Source organism: Vulpes vulpes, chromosome 3, assembly GCF_048418805.1.
Source record: "Vulpes vulpes isolate BD-2025 chromosome 3, VulVul3, whole genome shotgun sequence".
NCBI classification, from domain to species: Eukaryota; Metazoa; Chordata; class Mammalia; order Carnivora; family Canidae; genus Vulpes; species Vulpes vulpes.
Window position 1 is genome coordinate 83,086,031 of NC_132782.1, and position 22,228 is coordinate 83,108,258.

The window sequence follows — 22,228 nt, forward strand, 5'->3', positions numbered from 1 at the left end:
GCTCCCGTTGCCCTGGAAACGAAGACAGCCAATCGACTGGGCGGCTTCCGCTCCTCCGCGCCGCGGTGGTTCCCGCGGGCCTGCGGTCGTCCGACCGCGATGCTGAAGGCCAAGATCCTCTTCGTGGGGCCCTGCGAGGTGAGGCCCGGCCGGCGGGGGCGGCGGGCGGGGCCTGGGCTGCTGCGGGGCGACCCCGGACCGTACCTCGCACCGGGAGCCCCCGAGGAGGCGGGAAACCTGTCCCACCGCGCCCACCCCGGGGTGCGCCGCTGGCCTCAGCGTGCACTCGGCGCCCCCAGACCTTGACCCCGTTTTCGTAAGTCCTGAGAGTCGTGAGTGGCGTTTTGGAACCCGAGTCTAGGTCCCACGACTCTCCTTTGCGCCTGAGGTTGGCCCTAATGATCATGCCCGTCGGACAAGAAAAGCAGACAGGAAAAGACCGACCATGACAAGGTCTTTGAATGGTTGGCTCATAGTGTCGGGGATGGGAGTGGGGATGGGAATGGGGGTATTAGATCTACGTGTGGACGTCACACCGTACACAGGAATAAGATTCCCAGGGACCAAAGCTAAATGTATAAAACAACTACCGTGGAAATAGTGAATCTTATCCATCTTCAGCACTCATCCCAATTGCCTGGAGGGCTTGTTCAAAACACTATATGCCAGTCCTGCCCCCAGGGTTTTGATTCAGTAGGTCTGAGAGGGGTCCGAGAATCTGCCTTTTACTGATGCTGTTCGTCTAGGGACCACGTGTTAAGGAGCACTGTAATCAGATGCATATATGGAGAGAAATGTTATTCAGCTTGAGATACGGAAGGTCGTCTCCAAGCACAAAACAAAAATGAAGAAGCCTTGAAAAAAATGACAGCGAAAGTAAGCCTGGGGAAAGTATCTGCAAAATAACATTACAAAGAAAGGATTAACAGGTAGAATGCACAGGGGAAGTCCCTGCACACAAGCACAACTGGCCAAGAAGTATAAGAGGATGTTCAGCCTCAGAGTCAACGGAACACGAATTAAAACAAGAAGATGATGCTTTATTTGCCCATCAGATTGGATAAAAAGGGGTTAGAACACTGATAACATGAAACATGAGGATGCTTCTAGGGAAATGAGTACTTCAGGATTCTGTCAATGGGACTATAAATTGCTAACAGCTTTATCGGCAATCCAAATATTAAACTTTAAAACATACATAGTGGGGCAAGGTAGTTCAGTGGTTTAAGCGTCTGCCTTCAGCTCAGGTCATGATCTCAGGGTCATAGAATCGAGCCCCACGTCAGACACCCTTCTCATGGGGGTGCTTCTCCCTCTCACCTATGCTCTCTCTCAGTCTCTCTCTCTCTCTCTCTGTCAAGAAAGTAAATAAAATGCATCTGACTTTAGTGATATTTCAAAAAATGAAAAAAATAAAACATGCATAGCTTTTAGTGCAGCACTTACATTTCTCAAAATCTTTAGTAGCTGGATACTTACCTATGTCCCCCAGAGGCCATTTATGATATGAAACAGTTGGAAACACTCTAGGTGCCCATCAATAAGAGAACGTCTAAGTAAACTAAGGGACGTGGTTTACTGGGGAAGACTCCAGAAGTTACCCAAAAGGAGGCACATCTGTGTGAAGTGATGACGTAGAGAACTCGCTGAGACATAAACTAGTAAGTGAAATAGACAAGTAATAACAGTATGCACAGAATTATGAAAAGTAAACCATAGATATTTTCTTTTTTTTTTTTAATGGAAATTCTCAAACATACAAAGAGAGAAAAAAAATAAGGAACTCCTAGTACTCATCAACTAGCTTCAACAACCAGGATATATTTCCACATACACTCTGTCTCTACCTCAGTGCTCTGCAGATTGGCCAGCCTTTCCATTCCTTTTAACATATGCCCCCTTCCTGGCCTGGTGCCATCCAACTAGTTATCCTCTCTGCTTGGAAGGCTCAGGTGACTCCTTGTCATCCCAAATCTTGGTTTAAACTTCACCCTTTCAGCCTTCATCACTTGATCACTCAGCTCAAAGTCCCTGTGGCATTATCCTGCTTGATTTTTTTTTAATTTTTTTTTTAATTTTTTATTTATTTATGATAGTCACAGAGAGAGAGAGAGAGAGAGGCAGAGACACAGGCGGAGGGAGAAGCAGGCTCCATGCACCGGGAGCCTGATGTGGGATTCGATCCCGGGTCTCCAGGATCGCGCCCTGGGCCAAAGGCAGGCGCCAAACCGCTGCGCCACCCAGGGATCCCTATCCTGCTTGATTTTATCCCCGTGCTTAGCACTACATCTTGGGTTCAGCAGTACCTGGCAAGCTAGGCACTTAAAAATACCTTATGTGCCTAATACTTTCTTCATTTTCCTGGAAGAACGCTTCTCCTCAATCAATTGGTTTTGACCAACATGTATGTAGAGACTTTAAGGGCCTACATGAAATACATAAATATACTTTTACAAGGTTTTATGTATTCCTGGAGTGACATATACATTTAAAGGTATGTTAAAGATATATGTTAATTTGGAAATACTGTTTTATTCCATATTTGCATTTCATGACACAGCTTTACAATGCAAGCTCCTTACCTGGACCTTTGACACCCGAGTGGATCTTATGACCAAAGCCACTTTTCAACCACATGACAGGGTGCCTGGCTGGCTCAGTCAGAAGAGTGTGTGACTCTTGATCTCGGGGTCATGAGTTTGAGCCGCACATTGTGTGTAGAGAGTACTTAAATAAATAAACTTAAAAAAAAAAAAACCCACACACAACAAAGCACACCATTCTGAGCAGTTTAGGATATAAGTCCTTTTTGAAGCTGTGTATGACCCTGTTCCTAGAAATGTATTCCAGCCCAAAGAGCCATTCCTATAATATCAGGCCATTTGCTTTATTTGTTAATCCTATAGATAAATATTCATGATCTCCACAAACAACCACTCAGCTGTATTTTTTTTTTTAAGATTTTATTCAAGAGAATAAGAATTCGAGAGAGAGCACAGGAGCAGAGGGAGAGGGAGAATCAGTCTCCCCACTTAACAGCTTAGGAGGGAGCCCAATGCAGGGCTCAATTCCAGGACCCTGGGATCTTGACCCAAACTGAAGGCAGAGGCTTAACTGACTGAGCCACCCAGATGCCCCTCAACTGTGTTTTGTTTTGGGGTTTTTTTAAGACTTTATTTATTTATGAGAGACACAGAGAGAGGCAGAGCCATAAGCAGAAGAAGAAGCAGGCTCCCTACAGGGAGTCTGGAGTGGGACTCAATCCCAAGACCCCCAAGATCACAACCTGAGCCAAAGGCAGATGCTCAACCACTGAACCACCCAGGTGCCGTTCATCTGTGTTGTTTTTATTTTTTTATTTTTTTTTAAAGATTTTATTTATTCATGAGAGACACACAGAGAGAGAGAGAGAGAGGCAGGGACACAGGCAGAAGGAGAAGCAGGCTCCATGCAGGGAGCCTGACGCGGAACCCAGTCCCGGGAACCCAGGATCATGCCCTGAGCCAAAGGCAGATGCCCAACCACTGAGCCACCCAGGCGTCCCAGCTGTGTTGTTTTAAGTGACATTTAATTTGTGAGGCCACATGCTCAGCAAAAATTACTAAAGCCATATTAATTACCCTCCACTCCACTCTTTCTGATTCTACAAGCCTCCAAAACTGGCATTAATTGAAATGACTCTAGTCAAACAGTTGTTCAAAATAAAGTACTCAAGAGAGCAGGGCATAATTTCAGAGATTCTTAAGAACTCAAGTGTAAGAGATTTCCTTTCTTCTGAGGAATAATTTGCAGAGAAAAAAATGCCTTATATCCAAGCTTGTACAATATTTGCTAAATGAATGATGCGAATGTACAGAAAATATCTGAAAACAGATACAAGTTACCACTTTTGGGAAGAGACTGGACTGGATGGACAGATGGCTACTTTAGGTGGAGGACCAGGAGGGCTATTTTTTTAAGAGGACTGTGTATGACTTGTATTATTGAGGAGAAACAGCCCTGTGTGAGAGTGTGGCATGGCCAATCCCTGTGGGACCTAGCTCTGACCTTGAACTTCTGTGTGACCTTGAGGAACTCCCTTCCCCTTTCTGGGCCTCAGTGGCTTTATATCTGTGACAGACTGGTTTCTTGATGTGGAAAGAAACACAACAGGAGAGAGACTCACACTAACAATTCTTTTCTGTTCTCAGGTAAGTTGACTGAGAGGCAGCCAAAGAAATCAGTGTAGGTTGTAAGGTCAAGCAGCGACAGAGCCAGCATCAGAACCCCATGCACGCCAGGTCCCAGGCCAGGCTGTGCCCACCACATATAATAAGGCAGCAAAGTCTACCGAGCCACAGAGAACCCTCTGCCTTGGTGATCTCAGGGTGGCCACGGCCCACACTCCATCACACCCAGTTCCAAGCCAGCGATTGGAGGGCTCGCTTATGGTTTACTTTTCTGCTCTTCAGCAAAGACCCTTTATTATCTTCATTCCCACAGAGTGGAAAAACCGTTTTGGCCAACTTCCTGACAGAATCTTCTGACATCACCGAATACAACCCAACCCAAGGAGTGAGGTGAGCCCCGACAAATTGGTTTCCCAGAGAGGCCCAACCCCAACTTTTGGTGGTGGTGGCGTTCCCAAAGTATAATGTTTCCAAAGTGGAGATGCTACTGTTGTTTTCCTTTCTAGGATCCTGGAATTTGAGAACCCACACATTACCAGCAACACCAAAGGCACGGGGTGCGAATTTGAGCTATGGGATTGTGGCGGTGATCCAAAGTACGTTTCCTTGAAAGAGCAGCTGCCCACCAACCACCTTGGACTCTGGCCCAGCACACTTCCTAGCATGTATTAGGGGCATGATCAATTATTTGGTGACATGCATTGCCCTTGGAACTTTAATGATTGGGTCATGACACAATGACAAGCCATCCATCAGTTAACACGAAGACATTATTTTTATTTTTTTATTTTTTTATTTTTATTTTTTTAGGAAGACATTATTTTTAAACCAGACCTGCCACCTGACATTCACCAGGTCTCCTTTTCTGCCTTGTAGGTTCGAGTCTTGCTGGCCGGCTCTGATGAAGGACTCACACGGAGTAGTGATCGTCTTCAATGCTGACATCCCAAGCCACCTGAAGGAGATCGAGATGTGGTATTCCTGCTTCGTCCAGCAGCAGTTTTTACAGGACACTCAGTGTCTGTTGATTGCACACCACAAACCAGGCTCTGGAAGTGATAAAGGAAACCCGTCTTTGCGTAAGGAGACCGCCATTTCTCCCTTCTGCTCTTGTCTTGAGTGGCCTGGGCATTTGTGTATTGTTCTGTGTCTTTGAAACCAGCGGTGATGTGCAGTTATTGAGCACAAGTGTCCTTGACATTTGTTCTTCCTGCTATGTAAATTGGGAATCACCAGGTTGGAAGGTCTGGCAAAGCATCCAGGCCAGGACAGAGAGACTTTAAAAGCAGGCAGACACATAGGACACCTGGGTGGCTCAGTGGTTGAGCGTCTGCTTTGGCTCAGGGTGTGATCCCGGAGTCCCAGGATCAACTCCCACATCAGGCTCTTTGCGTGGAGCCTGCTTCTCCCTTTGCCTGTGTCTCTGCCTCCCTCTCTCTGTCTGTCATGAATAAATAAATAAAATCTTTAAAAAAAAAAAAAAAAAAAAAGCAGGCAGACACCAAGATGGAAAAAAACTGGTTTTAGCTGCTCATCAGTACTTTTAGGGACATTCTTTCCTGACTGATCTTATCTCAAGAAAAAATCCCAATTAGCACGTGACACACACCCTTTACAGAGGGTTCAAGGTGCTCATGGAAAACAGCTCATGATATGCAGAAATCTCTTCCTTTCTGGCATAAGAGGACCTGGAAATAGCTTGTAGAGTTGTTATTCCATCAACAGGTGGCAGTGTGGTAGCACTCTTTATTGAGCACCTACTGAATGCCAAGCACTATGCTAAGTGCATCGGCAGTGGCATGTGATAAAACCTTTATCTGTTAAATCATGTCAAGCAAGACACAACTTTATTTTTGGCCTTTAGAAAGTTAAGCAAATGGGCTTCAGTAAGATTCAGGTCACTGGGAGCTAGAAACGGCCCCTCGTTAAAAGTTCACGCCTAATTACATTATTTTCCTTTTTAAGCAACCCCCTTGAACAAGCTGAAGCTGGTGCACTCGAATCTTGAGGATGACCCTGAAGACATCAGGTTGGAGTTCATAAAGTATTTAAAAAGCATAATCAACTCAGTGTCTGAAAGCAGAGACCGGGAGGAGATGTCAATTATCACCTAAGCAGCCTTCATTCTGATTCTTTCACCTCACAAATAAGGTCAGCTGTTTTCCCAGGACAGACCTGGAATCTTACCCAGCTACTGATATTTTCTTCTCCCTGTGGCCGTAGAAGAGATTTTCCTTATCTGCTCTAAGGTACCAGTCAGCCAGGGAGTTGACTCATACCATTTGTCCTCTGTCCTAAGTTCAGTTGAGAAAATCCTATTATTGAATTCTGATTCCTTTGCCTCAAACCTCTCCACAAGCTGGAAAACTGAGCTGTTTTTCTTTCCTCTTCATATATGTCAAGTGATAAAAATTGTGGAATTGTAACTGTCAGAACCAAATGATACAGCAGTTTAATTCATGTGTATTGGTTTGAATGTGATTTTCATTCCTTGGTTCACTCAACAAATACTGACTTGTGCTACACTGCTCTGGCTATTGGTGATATATAGCATGGACAAAACAGATAAAAATCTTCACCCTCACAAAGCTGCCATTCTGTTCCTCTAAATAACAGTGAGGTACAGTCAAAAACTTAAGCCCTACACTTTATTTTTATTTATATATATTTTTTTAAGATTTTATTTATTTATAGAGATGCAGAGAGAGAGAGAGAGGCAGGGACAGAAGCAGGCACCATGCAGAGAGCCTGACGTCGGACTCGATCCAGGGTCTCCAAGATCATGCCCTGGGCTGCAGGCGGCGCTAAACCGCTGTGCCACTGGGGCTGCCCCCTACACTTTAGATATGGGGAAAAAATGATAGATTCTTCCTTTTTTTAAAAAAAAAAGATTTTGTTTGTTTATTTATTTGACAGAGGGAGAGAGCACAAACGGGGAGCGGCAGGCTCAAGGAGACTAAGAAGCAGGCTTAGCAGGAGCAGGGAGCCTGAGCAGGGAGCCTGATGTGGGTCTCAGTCCCAGGACCCCTGGATCATGACCTGAACCAAAGGCAGACACTTAACCAACTGAGCCAGTCAGGCACCCCTAGATTCGTCCATTTTCTATAATTGGCTTAAATCTCATACATTTAAGCATAGTGATGCTAGATAGTGAGGGAACCTAGACTACATCTGATGCCAAATAAAAGTATAATTGATCCTCCTTCATGGTTCTGTGTTTGCAGATTTGCCTACTGGCTAAAACTGATTTGCAACCCCCAGATCAATACTCACAGCATTTCCACAGTTACTCAGAGTGGCAAAAAATGTGAATCACTGGTCATGAATGTTTTCAGCCAAGGCTGAACAAGACCACACTCTGCCTTCTTGTCTCAGCTCTCATACTATACATAAGTGTCCCTGTCACAGTCTAGTGACATATTTTCACATTTCTGTGCTTTTGTTAGTGGTTTCGCTGTTTACAATGACCCCCAAACATGGTGCTGAAGCTCTGGCTAGTATTCCTAAGTGCAAAAAGGCTGGGATGTGCCCTATGGAGAAAATTAGTGCTTTCGATAAGCCTCATTTCAGCATGAATTCTAGTGTGGTTGGCTGGGAGTTCAATGTCAATGAATCAACACAGTATATTAAACAAGGTGTCTTTAAATAAGCTTCCATAAAACAAGGTTGCATATTGATGGTTGACGAAAATGTGATCAGAGGCGCACAGGAACTTAACCCTGCGTTTCCCCAGAAGCCATGGTTTGGCATTCTCTCATCCAGTGCGCGTGACAACTTTACAGAATATAAGGACTGTGAGTAGTGAGAATCAACTGTTTTTCCATCTCTTGCAAATTTAAAAGTTTCCAAGTTAGTTCAGTCTCTGGGATAAGGTTACAGTCTACTTCCTCACCTTCCTTTTCCCCAAGATGGTATCAGGGTGCCTGGACAGTTTGTGCTATGATTGGGGCAGCTGTTCCAAGGGCAGGTCCTATGGTTCCCTTTTTAACTTCTGTCAAGTTGTCAGTGGCCACCCTACTGGCCACCTCCTTCAAATCCAAGCTTGGTACAGCCCCTGGCATGGGTTTTCCCCATGGAACCAGGGGTCCCAGGCTGGCTTGGCCCCATCCTGGCTGAGCCTGGCCCTGCACATCTCTGAGAGCCAGCTGTGTTCTCCAAACAGGCCAGATTTTTGTGGATCTATATGGCAGGATCACTGTACTCCTTGCCACAGTTGGCCTATCTGATCCATTCTCAACCCTCAGCTTCCTGGGAGAAAAATAGGATTTTCAGGAGAATCGAGAATATAGCAATAGGTGAATATTCTCAAATATTACCCCTGTTAAAATAGTAAGAGATACAATATTCTCATTATAAACCTACAAGGTGGGCAGCCCGGGTGGCTCAGCAGTGTAGTGCCACCTTCAGTCCAGGGTGTGATCCTGGAGACCTGGGATCAAGTCCCACATTGGGCTCCCTGCATGGAGCCTGCTTCTCCCTCTGCCTGTGTCTCTGCCTCTCTCTCTCTCTGTGTGTCTCTTATGAATAAATAAAATCTTTAAAAAAAAACCAAACCAATAAGGTTTACTTGATCACTTAGGACAAGTTTATTGGTTTTTTTTAAGATTTTATTTTATTCATGAGAGAACACAAAGAGAGGCAAAGACATAGACAGAAGGAGAAGTAGGCTCCCTGTGGGGAGCCCTATGCAGGACTCGATCCCAGGACCCCAAGATCATGACCTGAGTCGAAGGCAGATGCTCAACCACTGAGCCACCAGGTGCCCAGGACAAGTTTTGTTTTCTGTTTTTTGGTTTTTTTTAATAAATTTATTTTTTATTGGTGTTCAGTTTGTCAACATACAGAGTAATACCCAGTGCTCATCCCGTCAAGTGCCCACTTCAGTGCCCACCACCCAGTCACCCCCACCCCCCGCCTACCTCCCCTTCCACCCAGAGTTAGGAGTCTTTGTTCTGTCTTGTTCGTTTCCCAGAGTTAGGAGTCTTTCATGTTCTGTCTCCCTTTCTGATATTTCCCACTTATTTTTTCTCCTTTCCCCTTTATTCCCTTTCACTATTTTTTATATTCCCCAAATGAATGAGACCATATAATGTTTGTCCTTCTCCAATTGAATTATTTCACTCAGCATAATACCCTCCAGTTCCATCCACGTCAAAGCAAATGGTGGGTATTTGTCATTTCTAATGGCTGAGGAATATTCCATTGTATACATAAACCACATCTTCTTTATCCATTCATCTTTTGATGGACACCGAGGCTTCTTCCACGGTTTGGCTATTGTGGACATTGCTGCTATAAACATTGGGGTGCAGGTGTCCCAGCGTTTCATGCATCTGAATCTTTAGGGTAAATCCCCAGCAGTGCAATTGTTGGGTCATAGGACAGATCTATTTTTAACTCTTTGAGGAACCTCCACACAGTTTTCCAGAATGGCTGCACCAGTTCACATTCCCACCAACAGTGCAAGAGGGTTCCCAGGACAAGTTTTGAATTTAACAATCCTGTTACTCTTTTTAAACTTGGTGTAAAATATACATAACATAAAATTTACCATTTTAACCATTTTTAAGTGTACAGTTCTATGGCGTTCCGTGCATTCACAGCATTTGGGCACCCATCACCACCATCCATCTCCAGAATGTTTTTATCATCCCAAACTCAAACTCTGTATCCATTAAACACAAACTCCTCATTCCCCCTCCTCCCTCCCCTGGGCACCCACCATTCTACTTTCTGTCTCTAATTTCTGTCTCTAGGAACTTCATAAAAGTAGGATCATATAGAATTTTAAGTTTTGTGACTGGCTTATTTCACTGAGCAGAATGTCCTCAAAGTTCATCCATGTTGTAGCAGGTGTCAGAATGTCCTTATTTTTTAGGGGTGAATAATATTCCATTGCATGGATAGATTACATCTTATTTATCCATTTATCTGTTGGTTATTGTAAATAATTTGCTAGGAACGTTAGTGTACAATTCACCTAGGATTTTTTTTCAAAGATTTCTTTTTTAAGTAATCTCATGGCGCTTGAACTCACAACCTCAAGATCAAGAGTTGCATGCTCCACCAACTGAGCTGGCCAGGCACCCCACCTACGATATTTTTTTTAAGATTTATGTATTTATTTGAGAGAGACAGAGAGAGAATGGAGGAGAGGCAGAAGGAGAGAATCCACAAGCAGACTTCTTGCTGAGCACGGAGCCCACCACAGGGCTTGATCTCATGACCCTGAGATCATGACCAGAGCTGAAATCAAGAGTTGGACGCTTAACTGCCTGAGGGCCCCCCCAGCACCCCCCACCTAGGATATTTTTAAAGATTAGCATTTAAACTCTCCAATATTTTATTTTCATTTAAATATCCTTGATAATCTAGACATCATTACCAGCTTAGAAGGTAGAATACACATATATCTTGTAAAAGGTTTCTTAAGATCCTCAGGGGAACTTAATTTGTAAATATTCCTTCAAGTAATACATGTAAAAACAATGTTTATATTGTCCTAACATCTAATTTGTAAAAAAGGCAAAAGTGTTAATGCTCAGAGTAAGCAAATACGGTGAGTTCATAGCTTATTGTAAAACTGAGTTTGCTTTAATCTTAGGAATTGTTGTTCATCCATGATTTTTCTATTTGGATTCTTTTTTTTTTTAAGTTAGCTCTAGGCCCAGCATGGCACTTGAACTCACGACCCCAAGATCAAGAGCCACATGCTGTACTGACTGAGCCAGCCAGGTGCCCCTATATTTGGAATTTTTTTCAATATAGCCAACCTGAAAACACATTAAGGAGATCTAAAGTTAAATGTAGGTCTTTTCCAGTGAGAGGGAGAGAAAAATAGAGACACTTAAGACATGAATCAATAGGCGTGGGTGCTCTTCACTTTGACAACAGGAGGTTGAAATGGAGCTGTGTGGGCAGTCTGTCAGAGAGAATGGTATTTGCTAATAATGCCACTTTCCTGGTAAATTTAGATTGAACTACAGTCACCTCTTAGCAAACTGCCTCGTTACCTGTGAGCACATTTTAAGTCCAGGTTAATTTCCTTCTGACCTGCTCTTTGGGGGGAACATGTGTAAGGAACACCTTAAAGCCAACTATAGCAAATCATCTTTATGTAATAGGGGCAGTAAGAATAATTGGTCTGAAGAACACTGCTCCAGAACAAAAAGGAATTATTTTTATCTGATTGTTGATGATAAGCCAAGAGTTCAACAGAAAAATTAATCACATTTGCAAAGACGATTTTTCCAAGTAATGAAACAACACTTACACATTCCAGAGATCAGGTCCTGAGATCTTCGGGGGCTGTAACTCAGCCTACCATAGATGCCATTCACTGAGGCACTAATGAAAGAGGAGCAGGCTTGGGGGGAGGTAAGAGGAGATGACAAATAACTAGTTCAAGATAACCCAGCAAGTTAGGGTTGTGGGGGCCAAGTTCTGTCCCTGTTACTAACTTGCTGGGTAGAGCTAGCATCATATTATCATGTTCCCTGAAACCAATCAAATTAGAGAGTATCAAAGCTCCAACTTGGTAAAGAAAACCATGAGTTAGTCACCTAACATCACAATTTGAACATTCACATCTCCGAATTGCTCAGGGAAGCTCCTGAAGATTGTTACACTTTTTGTGGAACACTAAAAGAACCTTATGCCACAGGAGTAGGCTAACTTAACAAAGAGCAGAGACTTGCTGGAAACTGAAGACATATAGGAGTTAAAAAATATGTACCGATTAGGGGGATCCCTGGGTGGCTCAGCAGTTTAGCGCCTGCCCTCGGCCCAGAGCATGATCCTGGAGTCCCGCGATCGAGTCCCACGTCGGGCTCCCGGCATGGAGCCTGCTTCTTCCTCCTCCTGTGTCTCTGCCTCTCTCTATATATATGTCTATCATAAATAAATAAATAAATATTTTTTAAAAAATTTTTTTAAAAATATATATACCGATTAAAAGAGTAACTGTACTGCTTAAGAAAATTACTCTGAACTATGACTCTTAGATCTTGACTTCATCCTACCCCACCTCCTTGGTTGAGAATATCCTGGCCTTGGCTGGTATTTTCTCAACAAATGTGTTCTTTCCTTAAGCAACAAATGAAGGATCCCTATTTAAAAAGCCAAACCCAAAGAAATAAAATTAGTGAGGAGGGAGGAAATTCTCTGCTTTTGAATGTTAAGATTACTGATTTTTGATGTGACTTTGAAACTGCTTTATCTTAAATAATTCTCTACATTTATGATACTGGCCATTATTCCTACCAAAGTTAAAAGCCAATGGAAATGTTGTGTCTGCCAAGTATTCCCACTTCAAAAGGAAAGTTTGTGGTGCTTTGATGTGAGCAACACCTCATCTATCTTCCTGCAGTTCGTTCCTATCTAGGCTTTCTGATTGGTTTTAAAAGTATGCCACCATTCTCAAAAGCCTCAGTGCAGATCTACCCCACACTTAAGCAGCTCTTTGGATAGGGCATAGTTTCAGACCTTTGACATTCAAAATGCTATATAAAATAAAAATAGCTCTTCTATTTTACATTATTTTCTAGCTGTAGTGTGTGTGTGTGTGTGTGTGTGTGTGTGTGTGTGTGTGTGTGTGATAAGTACTTTATACAAGAACCATCCTTCTTTTCTCTTTTGTGTGACTTTACAAGGCCTGGAAATACCTAGGTGTGTTGCCCATAGCATGCAATGAAATTTTGTTTTGTTTTGTTTTTCTTTTCTTAGGTGTGACTTGGTTTCTTATTATAGGAACCTACTTCAAGTACTTTTCGAGGATATTTTGCAAATCCAAATACACTTGGAATTTATCACTCTTTTTGGCGATGCAACTGGTCAAAGCAAAAAGTTGTGCTTTGCACTTTAAAAAAAAATGGTGACAATGGTTTTAAGGTATCAGTGGCAAACAGGATGAACAATTTTTTAAAATGTGGTTCTTACGTATGAGGAGAGCAGCCCAAAACAGTTAATTCAAATATCTACCAGGAAGGAGCGTCGACTTGATTCTATTAATCGCTGGAAAGCCTAAGCAGAGCAGGAGCGATTACTTTGGTGGCCCTGTGCAGAGATGACTTAAGGGGAACATGACTGGGGGCAGGTTGACAAGGAAATGCAGTGTCTGAAATATAGCACTGAGGATTGGCATGAAGAAAACGGGACAGGTTCCTAAGCATTTAGGAGGTAAAATTTGTGTTTGAGCGGAGCCAAGAAGGCGTTTAATCTATCTAGCGTGCCAGGTTTATCGCAGGTGCTCAGTGGCATGTTAATCAATTACTATCTTTCCCATAGGCCTTAGGGCAGCGTCGCCAGCCTCTCCCAGGGGGCTGTGCGATGCTCGCGCTAGCCCTGAGCGTCCGTGAAAGAGGTAAACAGGCGGGGATGTACTCTTTAATGTTGCTTTATAACCAAATTTCCCGTTCTCCTTTCCTCCTCTATCCCTCATCTCTGTCTCCTGCTCCTCTGTTCACGGGCTTCAGAAGCCCAGATACCCAGGACTTGACTCCTTTGGCAACAGCTCGGTGTTACCGTTTTGGTGCCGAGCGACCGGAAGCTGGAGTGCCCTCGGCGCCTTCTGGGAAATGTAGTTCCGTCTTCCCATGGCTTCGGTTAGGCGTAGGGGCTCTGTGTCCTCTGGCCCCAGAACCAAGGCCGGGGCGGCGGAGACACGTGACCGTCCCGTCTGGAAGCTCTGCGGCCTGTTGTTCCGCGCACAGGACCAGGCCCCCAACGGTTGCAGAGCCGACGAGCCCGACTCGTTTCCATGGTGACCGGCTCGCCGCAGAGGCCTCTGGGAATTGTAGTTGGGCGGGTGCCGGGCCCGTGCCGGGGTCCGAGCGGTGGCCGTTACCGCTCAGCCACCGCTGTGGTCGAGCCTGGCGGCGTCGAGGGGCCCTCCCTCCGCCTTGCCTCGGCCTCCGGGAGCCCAGGCAGGCGAGGGGCCGCCGGAACGGCGGAGTGTGGGCCCTGGCTCCGGGGAAGGTATCCGGCGGGCGTTTTGCGCCGGCTCGCACGGTGGGTCCCAGTGATGAGAGCCGCACTCGAGCACGGACGGCCTCGAGGGAGCCCTTGGTCCCGCCTCTTCTGCTAGAGGAGGAGGAACCGAAGCCCAGAGCTAGGCCGGGCCCTTGTCTGTCTGCTCACGCCTTACTTTCCAGCGCAGAGCCGGGCCTCGCAGAGCCGGCGCCCAGACATCTGTCAGGTGTCATTTCTTTCTAATGATTACAAGATTTAAAAAAAAGAATTTTTTTTTTAAAGAAGTGGACCTATAGATGAGACTTATCAGCCAAATGCAACCTGTAAGCTTTACCAGGATCATGAGTAATGACCAATTAATTGTGCAGTTTGTAAAAATCAGGTTAATTGGCGATATGATAGTGTTTCAACCTTCTAGTTGTGAAAAGGCTGTTGGGGTTATGCTATAAAAAAGAAAAGGGTCTTAGAGACAACTGCAGGTCTTATAGCCAAAATTTTATGACATCTGCTTGAAAACTGGCCTGGCGGGCAAGGGGAGACCCGAATGGTGAGGAATACCTGAGAGTGCGTTGTACCATTTCACGGTCTATAGTGGTATTGAAAAGGACCCCCTAATCAAGGAGTTTTATTTCACTTTATTGTGTTTCAGAAAGTTTCTGAAGTTTGAAGCAGCTCAGGAAGAGTTTCTCTGAAATGTAACCCCCACACGGCACAAGTGAACCTCCCTGGGGCCATCTCCCATCAAGAATGAGCACAGCAGTCAGGGGGGCTTGTGTCCCAGTGCTCCCAGGGCCGTCAGAAGCAGGACAGAATTCCGACCATGAAGGTGGAAGCAGAGGACCACTTGTGGGGGAAAGAGACCATGCTGCCAGGTAATCAGCCTCCCAACCGAGAGCTGGCTGGTCTGCACTTCAGGGAGTTCTAGGACCAGGAGGCTCGGGACCACCCTTCAAGGTTCTGAGATGCCCCTGGGAGCTCTGCTGCCAGTGGCAGAGGGCACAGCAACAGCCTGCGAGTTGCCCATCCTGGAGTTACTGGAGCTGGAGTAGCTCCTGGCCATTCTGCCCAGAGGCAGTAAGATGGGCTGCAAGTGCACCCCTGAGCTATGGTGGGAGTCATGCTGGACAGTGGGAGTAAGAAAATGAACCAGGCCCATGAGTAGAAAAGAGGACTAACGTGTGAAGATAGGGAGGGGTAGGTTATCCAAGGAAAACAGAGGCCACATCTGTTTTGGTCCAACACTGTGCCCATGTTCCTCTTTGCTCTTCCCTGGTGTCTTTGGGGATCCCATTAGATTTTGGATAATTTCCTAGAGTTTTTATTTTTTCTTCCCTGACATTCTGATTCTCATTCCTGTGGGAAGGTGCTTCATTTAGTTAAGTCCTAATTTAACCCACTCAAATCTAAATCATTCTCTGCAGGAACTATAAAACATATTTTTCTGTCTCAACACATCATGTGCAGGTTTCACCTTTCTGACCAAACTTCTGGCTCCTGGAGTTCCCTATCCACTATGTTCTTGAAACTTTGAAGTAAGGGCTTCCCCATATCCTTTCTGGATACTGTCTTGCAGAAAGACTAGGAAAGACTGTTCTTAGCAGACTTGCTATGTCTGGGGATGACAAATCCAAAGTCTGAAAAAATTCTCCGTCTCAGCAGACGCCTTAGGCTCACCCTCGTAAGAGGCCCTGAGCTAGAACCACCCAACTCAGCTTGAAGCAGTGGGGAGAGGTGGGTTGGATTCAGAAAAACTGGAACTTCTAACTTCTGGACTGTTCTGATGGCTTTGGGGGCAACTAGACAGACTATGAGAAACTAGGACATTTAGGGTAAAGTTCCAGAAATATGGTCCTATTAGTAGGTCCTAGTTATATTTAACATAAATCAGTTATTTTTATTTTATTTTTTAAAGATTTTATTTACTTACTCATGAGAGACACAGAGACAGAGAGAAAGAGATTGAGAGAGAGAGAGAGAGGCAGAGACAGGCAGAGGGAGAAGCAGGCTCCATGCAGGGAGCCCGACGTGGGACTCGATCCCAGGACTCCAGGATCACACCCTCGGCTGAAGATGGTGCTAAACCGCCAAGCCACCCAGGCTTCCCAGTTACTTAGTTTTTAAGATAACTATTTTATTGAAACTTGAATCAAAATTTAATTTAAAATCACCAAGTTGTACACCTTACATATACACAATTAAGTTTCAGTTCCCAACTCTACCTTGGTTCAGCTGGGGAATTTTTTAATAAAATTAAATTTTAAAAATTTACATTATCTCTGGGAGAAAAGATTATGAAGAACGTTCTCTTTGAATGTTTCAAGTACGTAACATTTATTTTTTGCAATGAACAAATAATGCTTTGTGACCAGAAAAGAATCATTTTAAAAGAAATACAATGGAAGAAAAGGTCTAACAAGACATTTTCTTAAAAAAAAAAAAAAAGTAATTACCTTTATTTCCTTTAGAGCTCCCTATTTTGACAGACAAACAGAGAGAGAGGCAGAGACACAGGCAGAGGGAGCAGGCTCCCTGCAGGGAGCCCGATGTGGGACTGGATCCCTGCTCTCCAGGATCATACCCCGGCTGAAGGTGGCGCCAAACCGCTGGGCCATCGGGGCTGCCCTCTATTTTCTTAACCATCTCCATGACAGGAAGTTCTCTGGAGGAAGATAGCATCCCCACCCCCAGCACAAGAATCCCCACACATCACCAGTGGGCCCCAGTTCACACATGGATCTTGAGAACTCCACCCCTTTCCACACCAGTGGTAAGAGGCAGCGTCCTCTGGGGAGGAGACCAGGGTCTTCGATCTTTTTCTTGGGTGGTCGGTCCTGTGTTGAAAGCAGGGCTGATATGACAGCCTACAGACCTGTGCTGGGAGTGGAGTGTGATCATCCAACTAGCAGGAGACTTTAATTTCAAAGAGGTACTGAACTCCAGTTGGAGCACAGCAGGGAATTTCCATCATCCACTGGTGTCCCAGCCACAGCTGAGTGTACTAGGCTGTTTTGAATTCTGGTGTGCTAGCTAGCTAAAGCACACTCCATGGTGTGGCTCATGGAGACCTTTGTTGACAATAATAGCACCTTTCTTCTTTCCTTCGTGTAGCCTGTACTGAGCATTTGAAGGGAACCCAGGAGATCCAGCCACCTTGGGTATATGGAGGGGAGCCTTCTCAGTTGGGAATCAAGAGAACAGACCCAACAAAGCAACCATCCCAGCCCAAGGGAGAAGCAGGCGGTGGCGGGGGGGTGGCCTGGGCACGCTCCTGTCTCTTACTTCAGAGAAGAGGTTGTTAACCTCATTGTTCGCCTGCTATAGATTCTCAGAAGTCAGTACAATTTTTTGTACTCAGACTGTAAGTGCTCATTGCAAAGCCAAACGACACCGCTAGGGGGCTGCTGCTTTAGATCCACAGTGCCCCTGATCTTGGCAGGAGCCCAAGCGGCCAATAATGGACTTCACAGATTCAGACACGTCCATGGTCACTTACATTAGGTGACCACAACATCCCTTTCTGTGGAAATGTGGTTTGACTGCAGAGCTCCCCTGCTGAAATAACTGACACATAGGACAACTTCTAGAGTTATCTGTCACCACCGGGATCTGTGGGACACAATCAGGGAGGCCATAGGCTGGCATGACGTTTATCTGGTGCCACCAGAATGGATGGGTGGATGAGTGGTTAAAGTAGTGAAATACTTCTGGACTGGTTGGTGAGCAGCTGCTGCTCCGTGTCCCAGAGTGCCCTGGCAGCCTCCTGGGCCACCCCAGCGACTCCCTTCTGACTCTCAGGTGCTTCCTAGAGTCCAGCATCCAATTGCTATCGCCTGGCCCTACAGGAGGCTTCTGGATCTCCAGATGAGACCAGCATCTGTCCTAATGGGTCAGTGTTTAGGTTCCAATTGTAAAGTGTAATATCCTCCTTACTTTTATACTGTCTCAGTGCCTGAGCTCTTAAAGGGCAGCTGGGCAGCGTAGCTCAGTACAGCGAGAGCTGGAAACAGCTGGATTCAGGTCCTGGTTCTGCTGCATACTGGCTGTGCTGTGCCTCTGTTTCCTCCTATGTAAGCTTCAAGGAGGAGAAAGTGCTTTGTAAACCATAAAGTGCCTACATGTGCAAGTTATTTTTTTTAATTATGATGTATCAGGAGTCCTTTGACCAACACAGGGCTACACCCTCAAATCCAGCTCTGCTCCCTCTGCAGGTAACCCTTTCCACAGTTACCTCAAGCTTCGACCCCAGGACACCCCTTCTTAGGGGTCACTAACCTTGGCCCTTTGGGGCAGCTTCCTCAGCCGCCCGCCTCCTGCACATATGCTGCGTGGCCGGGAGAGCCCAAGGTCTATCCAAACTTCTCAGTATTTCCTTCTTGCCCTGCCTCCATCCCCACCACTTGAATATTAGGATATTTTTTTTTAAATTTTTTATTTATTTATGATAGTCACACAGAGAGAGAGAAAGAGGCAGAGACATAGGCAGAGGGAGAAGCAGGCTCCATGCACTGGGAGCCCGACGTGGGATTCGATCCTGGGTCTCCAGGACCGCGCCCTGGGCCAAAGGCAGGCGCCAAACCGCTGCGCCACCCAGGGATCCCGTTTTTTTTTTTTTTTTTCTTTTTTTTTTTTTAATTTTTTATTTATAATATTAGGGTATTTTTAAAAAATATTTTAAAGCTCCTGTTTTTTTCTTCATCTTCTACCCAGGTTTGTAAAATAACTTGGGAGTGTTCTCCTTATAAAAGTACCATATGCTCATGATGGAACATTTGAAAAAATACAAATTGAATTTAATAACAAATAGAACATACTTCATAATCTTACCATACACATAATATTTCATAATGTGCTTTTTTTGTTAAAGACTCGTTTATTTTAGAGAAAGCGAGAAAGAGAGCATATGTGCAGGGGGAAGGGCAGACGGAGAGGGAGAAAAATCTCCAGCAGACTCCCCAGAGGGCCTGGAGGAGGGCCTTTTTTTTTATTCAAATAAGTCTCAATTTTAATAAGATCCTCTACACATTTGCTACTAAAAATTGAAATAGCACATCAAGAAAATTACAATTTCTGAAAACCAGAAAAATCTACCTTATGCACACCCTCCCCTAATTATACTCTAACCAAACCACCCCAAGTTTTCTGTGTATTCCTTCTGCACAAGTTACTTGGCTTCCGATTTTTTGATGTTAGGTTTTATCTTAATGACTTTAGGCTTCTGGGGTCAGGCTCAATCCCAGGACCTTGAGATCATACCCTGAGCCAAAATCAAGGGTCAGCTCCCTAACCAACTGCAACACCCAGACCACCCTCATAACCTTGCTTTTTTTTTTTTTTAGAAAAAGTATGATCATTAATTACTTTTCTATACTTCACCTTTCCCTGCTGTATTGTATGTCATAGTTTATTCGGTCTATCCCCAGCAGTGAGTGTGCATTTTATTTCCATGGCTTTTCTTTGCAGAGCAAACAAGTAACATTTGAATTTTCAACATAGGATTCCAGATGGTGAAGGTGTAAGGACAGGGCGTTCAACCTTGTTCAGATCAGGAACGTGCTGAAAGAAGATCCACGGGTGACGCTTCACAGGTACCAGAGCTGGGAGATACCTCAGAATGTTCCAGAACCTTAGACCAGCATTAGGGAACCTCCAGACGGGAGGTCAAGCAGCTTCCCTGCCCAAGAGAAGAGTTCTCAAGCTGGAGAGGGAAGAAGCAGCCACAACAGTGATATGATGGAAGTGACCAAAACTCCAGGCCAGGTGAGTGTCTTGTTCCAAGTTAGAAAAGTTGTACAGCAGAGACCCCATACATGTAGCGTATGTGGCCACAGCTTCTGGGCAGACCCAACTCTTATTCAGCATCAGCCTGCCAGGAGAGGACCCTCCTGATCACCAAGAACCTGGTGGTCAGGCCCACCTGCAAGACCAGGTCAGAGGGGCAGCACTCTGGTGAGACAGGCAGAAGGGCAGGAAGGACATAGCTAGAGACACAGCAGGGAGGGCTCCTTCAAGAGGCCTCATCCGAGACAAGGGCCCTGGTGTGGCCTTGCAGCTGGTTGGAGTTGTGCTCCCCCGGAGTGCAAGGCCACAGGGAGCTGGCTCATCACCCAGCCACACCACTATCAGCTGAGCTGCTCAGCCTCCACTTTGAGTCACCTTTTTGGCCACTTTTGTGTTGCATCTGCCTTTAAAGACAAAAACAATGCATTTATTCTCTTAGCAACAAAAGTAATTCATGTCTTTAACAGTTTTAAAATACACCTAAACAAAATGAAAAAAATTAGTCATCTGTTCAGAATCACTGGTAACATTGTCTTTCTCATATCTGTTTCTAAGCATGTATGCACATTTTCTCCGTTATTCAGATTTCTCTAAAAACAGCAGCAGCAGCAAGCTGAGTGGGGACCCTCCTGGGGTCCCTCCTGGGGTCCCCAGCCACCCTGGCTCTCAGGGTGGGAAGCAGTGAACACAGTGGCAATACCCTTCTCGGCCACAAGAGGGGGGTGTTTGCTCACACACACCTGTACCCAAGCTGCCTGTTTTCTGCTCTAGTCCAGGATTGGCAGCTCCATCCAAGGCCCGTAATGAGTCCTTGCTTCATTGCTCCTTCTGCTCACTGCCTCTCTTGGAAACCTTCTTGGTGCACAAGGGGAAAAAAGACCATGCCTGCCTGAACTGAGGAGCCCTTGGACAGATCTCTCCTCTCCTCACTGTGGCAGCCTTGGGCTTCCCAGGGAAGGGATAAGCCACAAACCTGCTTGGGTCATCCCCAGACTTAACCCTCCTCAGGGCTTTCCATTGTTCTCAGGGTGCATTCTGGGCCCTGTGCCTCCCCACCTGCGCTGTTCCCTCACAGACGCTAGGCTGGCTGGCTGTCGGCGGCCCCTCTCCCTCTGCTCCATCACCAGCAGACCTTCCTGCACGTTCTCTGTGCAACAGGCAGAGCCTTCCTCTTTTGAGTCTTAGCCAACAGGTTACTTCTTCCCAAAAGTCACTCTCAACCCTGTGAATCTGGGTTATGAGATTCTCCTCTGTGCTTTCACAGGGCCCAGTACTTCCCCTTTCAAATCACATAGCCTGCTGCTGTTTGCCTCCTTCTAGAATGGAAGTTCCATGAGAGCACAGACCATATCACTCTTACTCACATCCCCAGCAGTGAAGTACAGTGCCTGGTGCTCTGCAGGGCTCAATATAGATTTGTTGAGCTGAGCAGATGAAGGAGAGTCTGAGCCCTTCCCCATTGCCTGAGGTAGAGTGTAGAAGCCAGTCTACTTCCCTCCTTCCATTCCCCCTTCCATCTTCCTTCCTTCCTTCCTTCCTTCCTTCCTTCCTTCCTTCCTTCCTTCCTTCCTTCCCTCCTTCCCTCTAATCTTCCTTCCATCCCTCCTTCCATCCCACTCTATCCTCCTTCCATTCCCCCATCCCTCCTTCCATCCTCTCTCCCATCCCCCCCTCCCCCTCCCATCCCCTTTCCATTCCCCTCCATCCCTCCATCCATCCCACTCCATCCCCCTTCCATCCCTCCTTCCATCCCCCTCTCACCCCTTCTTCCATCCCCCTCTCACCCCTCCTTCCATCCCCCTCCCTCCTTCCATCCTCTCTCCCATCCCTCCTTACATCCTCCCTCCCATCACCCTCCCACTCCTTTCCATCCCCCCTCCCATCCCCTTTCCATTCCCCTCCATCCCTCCTTCTATCCCCCTTCCATCCCTCCTTCCATCTTCCCTCCCATCCCTCTTCCATCCCCCTCCATCCCTCTTTCTATCCCCCTCCCATCCCTCCCTGCATCCCCCTCCATCCTCCTTCCATCTCCTTCCCATCTCCTTTCTATCCCCCTCCCATTCCCTTCCATCCTCCCTCCCATCCCCTTCCATCTCCCCCTTCCATCCTTCCTTCCATCCACCCTTCATCTTCCTTCTATCCCCTGCTCCCCCAGATCACCGGATGCCTTCCATTTTTCCCTTGCTTCTCTGGAAACAGCCTGAGCATGAGCACTGCTGAAGGGCCAATTGCCTCCCTGTGGTGGTGGGAAGGCCACTGCATGAGGAGTGAGATGACCAAGCCTCAGGCTCTGGCTCTGCCACTGACTAGCT

The 22,228-nt window shown here is 45.9% G+C and overlaps 1 protein-coding gene and 2 long non-coding RNA genes across 7 annotated transcripts in view; 2 read left to right on the forward strand and 1 right to left on the reverse strand.

Annotated features, from left to right (window-relative positions):
• On the forward strand, positions 1-6,633 carry IFT22 (intraflagellar transport 22). Its single transcript, XM_026019671.2, has 5 exons — positions 1-138; positions 4,483-4,559; positions 4,676-4,765; positions 5,046-5,248; positions 6,135-6,633. Exons 1-5 carry the CDS (start codon positions 100-102, stop codon positions 6,281-6,283), a joined length of 558 nt encoding a protein of 185 aa, XP_025875456.1. The 5' UTR covers positions 1-99; the 3' UTR covers positions 6,284-6,633.
• On the reverse strand, positions 5,194-13,826 carry LOC140598272 (uncharacterized). Its single transcript, XR_012000524.1, has 2 exons — positions 13,692-13,826; positions 5,194-12,059 (listed from the first exon to the last, which is right to left on the reverse strand). It is a non-coding gene; the product is annotated as an uncharacterized lncRNA (long non-coding RNA).
• The window catches only part of LOC112935700 (uncharacterized), a 17,947-nt gene continuing 9,178 nt past the window's right edge, over positions 13,460-22,228 (forward strand). Inside the window, exons 1-3 of one of the 5 annotated variants that reach the window (XR_003238212.2) lie at positions 13,460-13,530; positions 14,788-15,010; positions 19,632-19,895. This is a non-coding gene — a long non-coding RNA (uncharacterized lncRNA). Of the gene's footprint in view, positions 13,531-13,831; positions 14,462-14,787; positions 15,011-19,631; positions 19,896-22,228 lie in introns of those variants that run through there. The other 4 variants (XR_012000523.1, XR_003238209.2, XR_003238210.2 and 1 more) reach the window with 4 other exon arrangements.

What these genes read in the sequence shown, in the direction of transcription:
- IFT22 (XM_026019671.2), top strand. Translation starts at nt 100, where the DNA reads ATGCTGAAGGCCAAGATCCTCTTCGTGGGGCCCTGCGAG. An exon ending in AACCCAACCCAAGGAGTGAG is followed by an intron (nt 4,560 to 4,675) that starts GTGAGCCCCGAC and finishes TTTCCTTTCTAG; the next exon opens with GATCCTGGAATTTGAGAACC. An exon ending in GATTGTGGCGGTGATCCAAA is followed by an intron (nt 4,766 to 5,045) that starts GTACGTTTCCTT and finishes TCTGCCTTGTAG; the next exon opens with GTTCGAGTCTTGCTGGCCGG.